This window comes from Trachurus trachurus, assembly GCF_905171665.1.
Source record: "Trachurus trachurus genome assembly, chromosome: 16".
NCBI lineage: Eukaryota > Metazoa > Chordata > Actinopteri > Carangiformes > Carangidae > Trachurus > Trachurus trachurus.
The window spans coordinates 12373713-12384157 of record NC_139902.1 but is presented as its reverse complement, the minus strand read 5'-3'; the positions used below and the strand labels follow the sequence as shown (position 1 = coordinate 12384157).

General features: G+C 45.5%; 1 protein-coding gene across 1 annotated transcript; it reads left to right on the top strand.

Moving 5' to 3' along the window:
• Positions 1–723: 723 nt before the first annotated feature.
• Positions 724–7144, top strand: crabp2a (cellular retinoic acid binding protein 2, a). Its single transcript, XM_083989583.1, has 4 exons — positions 724–1061; positions 4746–4924; positions 5491–5607; positions 6744–7144. Exons 1-4 carry the CDS (start codon positions 980–982, stop codon positions 6792–6794), a joined length of 429 nt encoding a protein of 142 aa, XP_083845709.1. The 5' UTR covers positions 724–979; the 3' UTR covers positions 6795–7144.
• Positions 7145–10445: the final 3301 nt, after the last annotated feature.

Sequence of the window (10445 nt, the reverse complement as noted above, 5' to 3'; positions counted from 1 at the left end):
GCCCCACCTCTTATTTTAATCTCCTTCTTCTTGTCCCCCACCCCCCCGGGTGCGTGGTCTTTTTTTCCTCTGACGCAGTCCCCGTTAAATGGATAGTCCACCGGTCGAGGCCAGAAGCTGTATCCAATTACCACCGCTTTTATTTTTATGACACAGCGCGGTGGCGCACAGGAGGCTGGGGGGGTGAACTTGGCCTCTCTCTCTTCTCACAAGTGCGCGCGCACACACGCACACTCACACTACACACTATACACACACACACCGCTCTGCCATCCACTCAGTCTGCCAGTTGACCGGTTCTTCCTTCGCACCGCCCTGCCAAGACGACATGTTCTGTCAACAGACCGGCCCGGCTACATCCTCCCTCTTCTGCACAAGTAACGTTCACCGCACTGAAGTAACTCATTCAACCAAGGCATGACTGACTTTATCACAACAGCAAAACACACCACACATCTAGATATTTTACACATCCGCCCTGCAGCGGCTTCTCCAAAGCGCGCGGGACCCCCAGAGCGCGGTCACTGCCGTTGATTCAATCTACGCGCTCGGATGAGAGGGGGCAGCTCCGCGGCGCACATGCTGCCTGCAGAGGCGTGGTCAGGTCGGGGTCCGCGCCTGTAGTCTGTTGGCCACCGGGGCGTGCCCGGATCGAAAGGGGGCGTGAGCATCCATACACAAGTACCTTTGCTTTCCGTGCCATTCATTTGGAGCGCAGTCGCTTATAACGTGCACCGGCACATAGATGAGAAAAGAGCTCTGACAGTCGTCCACTCATCCCAGGACAAAGGCACAAGTAACTGGACAGACAGAGTCGGACCAACCGGAGCGCGCCCACACACACACACACACACACCCAGACCAGACGGGACAAGTGAAGCTTTTGACGCACAGACGCGCACAGGCAGCAGCAGCGCAGGGGCCAGACGTGGACCTGACAGTTCACCCACATTCATCTGAGAACTTCCCACAGCCAAACATGGAGCGCAAAATCCCCGATTTCTCCGGCACCTGGGAGATGAAGAGCTCTGAAAACTTCGAGGATCTCTTGAAAGCACTGAGTAAGTGATGGAAGTTATGATTAAGAGAAAAAAACAACAACCGTGGCCAAAATGTAGCAGCTTGACTCATTTGTTTTTGCGCAAGACTGGTTTCTTGTGAAGCTTTTATTTCTGGGCATGATGACACAGATCAGATGTGTCAGCTCAAACCGCGGCGTTCTCAGCACATTGTAGGTCAAATCTTTCTGTGTCCGTGCACCGGCCAGAATCACCCTCTGTATAGCATGGGTGGGTGGGTGGTGGAGGGGGGGGGTCTTTGTCATTCTGCACAACCCAAAACTCTGTGCTTGGCCCCTTGCCAGCCTCACCCCTCTTTTTCTCTCCTCTCCCCCGTTGGCCTCCCCACGCTCACACAATAGAGACAAACGGCGGCACATCTGTCTGTGTCACAGTCTCAGATTGTGAGTGTGTGCGTGCCTGTGTACGCCAGTGTGTGTGTGTGTGTGTGTGTGTGTGTGTGTGCGTTGAAGAGGGCCGTTATGACACGATGTGCGGGGCAGAGTCGCATCCTTATTTAAAGTGACAGTCGGGGCTAAGAACAAACACCTGCTGCTGAGATTCAGTGTTTGGTCTGCGTCTGTGCTGCATCACTGCTCCAACTGTAGTCTGGGCAGGCGTCAGGGTGTGTGTGTGTGTGTGTGTGTGTGTGTGTGTGTGTGTGTGTGTGTGTGTGTGTGTGTGTGTGTGTGTGTGTGTGTGTGTGTGTGTGTGTGTGTGTGTGTGCCTGTGCTTGTGCGTCTGTCATTAGTAGCCAATTGCCATTGGATGACTTGCCAGTGCACACCTGGAATTCATATCAATATGTCTGTCTCCGTCTCTCCCACACCCACGCAAGCAGATTTATCGGCTGCTGCATATGGAGGTTAATAAATAGCTGTCAAATGACATGGTTGTTCTGGATATAGACACATCACCGCTGAGCCAGAACAGGAATTCCAATTGTTCTGTTTGACAGATGCACCAATTAACATTTAAGGTGTCTGTCATTCTTTCTGTCCATTGCCATCTCATCTGACTCGGCTGAGACTGGAAATGAGTCAGTGAGTGTGCATGTGTCTGTGAGGTTTGTGTGTGTGTGTGTCCTTGAGGTGATTATAAAGCGTGTGAAGAAAACAAATAATGGAGGAGAAACTGGAAAAGAAAAGCACTATAAACTTGACTGTGCTGCACCCCAGCCAATACTCTCTCTCGCTCTCCTCATACACACACAGCCAAAGTAATGCATGTGTGCCTATAACGTCCCTCTGCATTGGTATATGACTGACAGAGAGGAATGGCCCCTGGTTGGGGGGCAGAGCACAGCTGGACACAGCCTGTCAGCGCTCACCCTCCTCCTTCCCTCCATCCTCTCTTCCTTTCCTCACTCCTCCTGCTCTCCTCCCCTCTTCCCCTCGTCTCCCCGTGTCCCAAATGCTTCCTCTGCCCTCTGGTCTTTGACCTCTGACCCTGACCCTGACCGTCTGTCTATCTGTGTTAGTGTGTGTCCTCGTGTGGGCAGGTCTGAATTTACTGCATTTTGGTCACAGGTTGGCCAAAGCCTCTACAGGTAATTTCTAACTTCTAACAACTGGCAGTTATTTGAGAAGCGTCGTCAGCCCCCTCTGTGGCTCCCAAATGGTCCAGAGGCCAGCAATTTACTCCTGCGTTCAAGCCAACAGACTGAGGTCAGTTACTGTCTGCAGGTCGGCCTGTTGCCTGAAATAATCTAAACCTTCAGTAAGGAGACTTTACACATGCAGAGTTACATTTTCAACAAAAGTTTGTGTAGCAACACACTGCACTTAAATACAGATCCATATAGACATTGTGTATATCAAATCCATAAATAAACTGATTGTTTTATTTCATATTTTGTTGTTACTCAACAAACATTACCAAATGGAATCCCACCTATAAGTCTTAACCAATTTCCATTATCAATGGATATGTTAATTGTGCTGGCATCTCAGAATTGATCAACTCTATTTACAGCTATGTCTAAGAGAAAATCTGGAACAAGCAAATGTGTGACATTTTGAGTTTTAACTTGAGTTAAAGTGTGTGGAAATTCATTTTACATGCCGTACTATGCAGAATGGCTAATATTTGGATACTATATGAACATACAACCGTTGTATATTGTAGTCTTAGTTATATTTTTCATTTGAAATATAGAGAAAAAGTAGAAATTCCTAATAATAATAACAACAAAAACCTAGTATGTGCCAAATGTTTCCTGCAGTGATCCTCCAACACTTTCACTTTGCACAATGCAATTTGCATGAAAACACTAGACAATGACGATGCACATGCACACTGTTCTGTACTGTACAGCAGTGTGTACGCTGTGCTGGATGTCCTGATGTATGCTGAATGACTGTGCATTTCTGAGTGTGTATATATTTACCCTTGGTGACAGGTGGGAATGTGTGAGAGGTGAGAAGTGCGAAACCCAAGTCGATGGCAGATACATGCTGGACGACGTACACACACTTCCCCTCACACTTGGACAGAGATCTTCACACACCACACACAGACCACTACTACCTTGTCTGTCTGCCTCCCCTCCCTCCTTCCTTCCACACTGATCTGTTCTTTGCTCCTCTCTTTTCCCACGCTGTATCATCAGTTTCCCTCCTTCCCCTTTTCAAACGTACAGTATCTGGCCAGGGTTTCCCCTCCTCTATTTTCTCTCAAAATATTTATTCTCATTCTTATCATATTCTTTTTGGATGAAATGGTTTGAATCATAATTTATCATCCAATGGAAACAAAAAAGAGTATTAGTACATTTTTAAAAAATGAGGGGTTTTCCATTTGTTATATAACATGTTTATATAAAGTATTAACAAGTGTAGTATGTCTGCAACACCTGAACTGGGAGCTGGAAGTTGTGCAAAAAAAATCATCAAGGCTTATCCTGTAAATCCCAGTTTTCTCTCTGTTTCCTATGTGTTAGATGTGTTTATAACATATATACATCAACACACACACACCAAATTGAGAGCTAGTCTGTATCTTTGTCTTGCCGGACAGCTCCATCACTGTGTGTTTGTGGTTAGAGATGTAATTTAACTACAAATGTATTCAAACTAAAACCACAGACCAGAGAGTACCAATCATTAGTCTGTCAGTCTGAGTCACAAATCACAGTTGTAAGTGTGTGTGTGTGTGTGTGTGTGTGTGTGTGTGTGTGTGTGTGTGTGTGTGTGTGTGTGTGTGTGTGTGTGTGTGTGTGTGTGTGTGTGTGTGTGTGTGTGTGATGATCAAGTCTGGGGGGAACGCAGATGTGCTGGGCATGCTTTGTCATATGACCTCATTGTTTCCTCTGTCATCATTACTGGACAGAGCTGTGCAATGCAGCGCTGCTCCTTTTACCCTGAGTATGCCGGGGAACACTGAACAAACAGCCACTAAAACACTCACACACACACGGCCCAAGGCCAGTGGTTTTGCATAATGTGGTACAAACAGGTTTAGTTTGCCTTGCTCCTTAAGGCTATCCTATAAACGAATTCTGCAAAGACAAAAAAGTTCAGTCCTCTTGAACTGAGTTCACCTCTGGTAGGTGTGTACTGCCTGCATGGGAATATTCATTCAAAGGAATGACAACACGTGGGTTTGTGTGTGTTGTCTTCTGGATCAGCTCCACCTCTCTTCGAGGAACTTTCCCTCTAGCGTCATCACTGTCCCCTTGTCTTTCAGACGTGAACGTGATGCTGCGCAAGATCGCGGTGGCGGCAGCCTCCAAGCCGCTGGTGGAGATCACGCAGGACAAAGAGACCCTATCTATTAAAACCTCCACCACGGTCCGCACCACCAACATCACCTTCACCGTGGGGAAGGAGTTCAACGAGAGCACGGTGGACGGACGTCCCTGCACGGTATGGACACATGGACTCGCTCCTAAATGTTCTTTTACTTTCTGTGCACATACTGTACACACAGCAGTAATAATAATGGGGAGGGAACTGTCCAGATTACATCAATCTGTTTCATTTGGCTTTTCATCATATTTGGACTGATAGCATATCTTTACCCCTCCTGGTCTCTGAAGGCCTATCATGCTACACTACGCTCCCTCACACTCTTTATGACCCCTTTCAACTTCCCGTCTTCCCTCCATTCCCCCTTCTTGCCCTTCCTGCCCTCTGTCCCTCCCTAATTCTCCACGTTGCTCTCCCCGCTTTTCCCATAGACGGCCTCTGTTTGGCCGTCTCCAAAGCAAACACATGCAACCGGCCAGCGCTTTGCTGTACTAACGATGAGCGCATCACAAGTTATCACCTCTCAGTGATCGTCCTGCTCCACCTAACTTGTTTTCTCTACAGCTCCCACAGTATCCCCTCTTCCCTCTGAATGACACTCTGCAAGTGTGCATCCATTCATCCATACATCCCACAATTAACGTGCCTCTACTGTTTCTCCTACTCTCTTTGTCTGTGCTCAGAGTTCTCCACGTTGGGAAACAGACAGTAAGATCAGCTGTGAGCAGATTCTGCAGAAAGGAGAGGGGCCTAAGACGTCCTGGACCCGAGAGCTCACCAATGACGGCAAGCTGATCCTGGTAAGACGCACAAACCATCCACTGAGCCAAAGTTTAGCACTGTAGTTATAAACCCCAAATTACAGTGCATCTGTCTGTACAGTTTTGGACTCGGGTCACATGACTTAGATTTTTTGGATTTCAAATAATCTGACTCCTCCCTGGGAAAAAAAGTAAAAACAAATCCTTGGTCTTGTTCATTCTTGACCATGAAAAGAAAAGCTTGAGAACACGACAAAAGAAAAACATAAACTGACTAATGTTAAATAAATAAAACTTCATGAGTTGACACCAACATATTTTTGTATCTTGAATCAACAACCAAAAAGTACCTTGCAGTAATACTTGCAGGGGTTATGGTCCAATATTAAAATGTATTGTTTATTTTCACCAACTGCTGGTCCCTCCCTTTTGTATCGACATTCTTTTATCGTAAAAACTGCCACTAAGTATTTTATTGGTTCCCCCATTTGTAAAACATGATTACACTCTAAGTTACAGGCTATAGTAAAGTTGTTGCTTTTGAATATATAATGACATAATTGTTGTTAAAGCACGATAACGGCAATCTAATTACTCTCCTGGCAGAGGATAAGAGGACATTTCTTGCGATTACAAAAAGCATTCAGGCTCCAGCTTGAAGTCTGGAAAGTGGGTGTGCAGACGGCATCTATGCTGTTCGTGTCAATGTCACCAATAATTACGTTCCTGATGTTTACCACCCAGCAACAGACCTGTATTTAATTAGAAACTCCCCTTAGCTTCGACTTCATGTTGACTAAAACAACCTTTATGAGGTATTGGTGAACCAGTCCGACCAGGTAAGCCAGAGAAGACACAAGGCATCATTCACAATCATCTCTGGAGTAAATTGTTTTTGAATTGAACAAACCGCAACAAATATTTACGAGGAAATGTTTGCTGGAGGTTCGGAGAATCCTGACAGGCTTTCAAGCTCACAGTGAGATATTAGTCTCAACTGCTGCAGACATCACAAATATCTCCATTTGGATTAGTAGGGAGTATCAACAGTGTTTCACAATATCTATATTTAGTCTGAATTCACAATGAATGATAGATAACTGTCAGTATATTTGTTACAGTGCCTGAAAACATCCACAGTGAAACATCCGCATTCTCCTCTTTCTTTTTTTCAGACCATGAGAGCTGACGATGTGGTTTGCACCAGAGTCTACGAACGACAATGAACAAGAGCACTTCTCACTTTTCCTCCTTCCAGCCCCCCTCCTCCTTCATCACTACTTGTGTCACCACTCCCCTTTGCCAAGGCAGCGCTGAGAGATAGCAGTCTTTAGTTTTATTCCACTATTTTTGTTAGCTTCACTTCATAATAAGTGTAGTAATTGTATCTAGTACGTCACCTATCTACACAATAGTCTTAGCTTCTGAGTTATCTGTCCGTCTTTCCGTCTCACTCAAATGTGACCAGCTGGATTTTAAACAGGAAAATTATGCATTGCATTTGTATTGCATTGTATGTTGGATTTGCTTAGAGGAAGCTCATGTAGATGGCATTGTGTGTGCGTGTGTGTGTGTGTGTGTGTGTGTGTGTGTGTGTGTGTGTGTGTGTGTGTGTGTGTGTGTGTGTGTGTGTGTGTGTGTGTGAGAGAGTGTGTGAGAGAGAGAGAGAGAGAGAGAGAGAGAGAGAGAGAGAGAGAGAGAGAGAGAGAGAGAGAGAGAGAGAGAGAGAGAGAGGTGTGAAACTATATTTGTAGATGTGTAAACCAATCTATGAGCTCTCCCAGTTTCAGGTCAGTTTTGATGTGTCCCCCCTGTTCCTTGATCCCTGTCCCACAACTTTAACCTTTTGTATCTCATGATGACATTTTGTATTTATTACTACACCACAGTCTGATACAGTACTGCTAAGGTTTTTACTTTGTGTCTCTTTTATATGAAATGTGATCATAGGAAACAACACTTTCTATGGGAAAACAATAAAGCATGATATTAACTCAGTTCCCCTCTTGACTGTAACCATTAAGCCTTTAACAGTACACATGTTTTATGGTTTGTGAGTGTAGCTGCAGAATATGGGCACATTAGATGGCTCCATCTTATTTTAGGCTTTCTGTCAGCTGTCTGTAACTAGAATAACTCGTCTGTCCCCTCCCTACCAGCCTCCCTCTCGGTTTTTCTCTCTTCCCATCCCTGCCTTCCTTCTCTCTCTGTCAATCATCTCCGTGCCACATGCCCTCGTTCATCTTCCAACACTATGCGTCACTTTTGTCTCGGCTCACTTTTATCACACATTTCATGTGGCTCTGCTTATCCATGTAAAGCAACACACCGAGAGCCAGCCACAGCAACGCCACTACGAGGCCCTGCTCTGTTTGCATTTAACTTGAAAGTTGGTTTCAGTGTTTAAAAGCTGTCTGACTGAAACATGCTTTCGTGTGAAATAGTTCGCAGGGAAAAAAAGATATCAATCAACCAGCACCTGCAGTCTGCACAGAAAGCAGATATGAGTGCAGTATCAATGTCAAGTTACTCCCTCAAACATCCTCCTATGGGGAACATCTGTTGTTATGGCAACCAAGGAGGGGGGGTGAGACAAACAGAGGTCAGTCTGGGACCTTTTAGTGTCAGACAGTGAACTGTCTGACCAATGACCAAATGGTCGGACACCGAGGATCAGTGGGCGTGTCCCCAACAGCAGGAAATGCCAATTGGATTACAGGGTACAGCTGATTGACAGCAGATGTGCTTAACAAGGAGTGGGCTGTTAAGGGACCTGGAAACTGAAAAGGGGCTGGGGAGAAAGATGGATGACCTGAGGTTCACATGTATACAGTTATACAACAAGTAAAAACTCGATAGGGATGGATTCCTGAGATAGGAATTTAGTGATGCTAAAACCTTTTTTTTCCCACAAACTATCTTTTTTTAATTTCTCTTCTTGCCCTGCAGCTGTGTGTAGTTACAGTGTGACCCCAATAAAGTATCCTCCTCTGCCTCCTGCCCTAATAAAAGGGGTAAATAACTACCCCTCCCTCTCTGTTTATTACCCCCTGGGGCAGTAAAAGGCAGCTGTCTGGCCCCCTTCAAACCCCCTATAGCCTGTACCGGACCTCTGTTAAAAAAAAAAGAACAACAAAAAAAACACACACATACATACACACACACACATTCACATACCAAACTAAAAACACACATTCTGGGAACTCTTCACACATCCCATCAAACACTCACACGTACGCACAGCTCATAAAACACTTTTGAGGCTCACCCGAAAGGTGATCAGACAAACTGCATGGTGCACGAAAAAAACCCTGTGAAAACTCCTCAAACATGCAGCACTACGAGAAGGACTGAAAAAACAAGAACAACACTGAGCATGCCATCTCTGCTGTGACATCCTGACAGCTCTGGTACGGCTGCAGGTCGTTACAAAACGTAATAAGGAACAGAAGACGCGTAAACAAATACACTCCACCCATACGCTCGGTAAGCCAAGAACCAAACAGGGGTATACTGTAAGTGTAAACACACACGCGCGCATACCAACAAAATAAAAAACACCTGCATGACAAATGAATAAATACACATGATCCACCAGGACTAAGCTGAAATTCGATATCCTTTGACATATCGAACAAGATAACTGAAGGCAATCAGCAGATATCTGAGAAACCCAACATTTGTGTGACAGCAGGTTAGTTTAGGTGCCCCGGGGACACGGCTGAGTCAGGAGCAGCTTGAAGACTTATGTGCAGGTAGGAGAGGAGTGTACTCGAGTCGACTGCATTCTTGAGCATTTGTCACAAAAGGAAAGACGGGTGATTTGTGACCTGGTTGAAGCAATTATTGCCATGTGGGTCAAGTACATTCTGGGCTAGATAGTAAAGAAGTGGGAGGCCTTGGAACGAAAATGCCCTGCAGGTGGCAACGCGGGAAAGCATGATGAGTAAAAAGAGGCACAAGCCCCCATTTCTTCCTCATAGTCAACTGTTGCACGCACACACAGATAGAAAGAACATGCATGTGACAGTGTGATGACAGGTGAACGTCATTAAAACACCCTCACATACTGTACTGTCTCTGCTCAGGATGATGATTTACACTCACACACACCTGCAAGCCTGCTCCAACTGATGCACGCAGCAGTCATACACACTTCACAGTGGTAAAAGTGCACCAATCTCCTGTGGCAAACACAATTAGACCACCCAGGAACCTTGGAGGCCTCTTGTAAAACATTGGTCAAGGATAGTATACATGAGGGCATATCCCACACACACACACAGCCACTCTTACATGGTTACAGTTTGAGTGTTTACAGGAAAAAATAGAGGAAAAGAAGTTACTGAAACCACACTGGCCCTCTGGACATGAACATAAACCAACAATTTCATACACAGTCACATGCTCACACACATGATTTTTTAAAATTCCCCCGTTTTCTCTGTAAAGATGCAGAGCTAATAAGACACAGGAAAGACATGAGAGAGCGGGGAAGGCATGCAGTTACAGTAAGGCTTGTTTTGGCACCTTGGCCCATTTCAGCCACGCAGGACATTAAAAGCAACAACCTTCAAAAGCTCTTCTCTTTAATGTGTGGGCAGAGAATCCTTCCATTAGGGGAAATAAAACCAAAGAGGAGTGCAAGGGACAGACATGGAGAGGTTGAGTCAGAAAGTCAAGAAGGGGTGAGGTAAGGGCGAAAGTTTCCCACTAACATCTTCATCTAATTTCATAGAATATGATTACATACAATCTAAAGTAAAGTCATGTATTTTGCTCATCTAATATCAGCTCAGTGGGGAGAATCCCTCATCACTGGCGCGAGCATCCTCCTCCTGCTCCTGCTCCACTATCAGTGGGACAATGGTCTTACA

Excerpts from the sequence above, each read along its gene's own strand:
- crabp2a (XM_083989583.1), top strand. The coding sequence starts at position 980 with ATGGAGCGCAAAATCCCCGATTTCTCCGGCACCTGGGAGATGAAGAGC. Across the intron at positions 1,062-4,745 it reads GGATCTCTTGAAAGCACTGA|ACGTGAACGTGATGCTGCGC; the intron begins GTAAGTGATGGA and ends CTTGTCTTTCAG. Across the intron at positions 5,608-6,743 it reads ATGACGGCAAGCTGATCCTG|ACCATGAGAGCTGACGATGT; the intron begins GTAAGACGCACA and ends TCTTTTTTTCAG.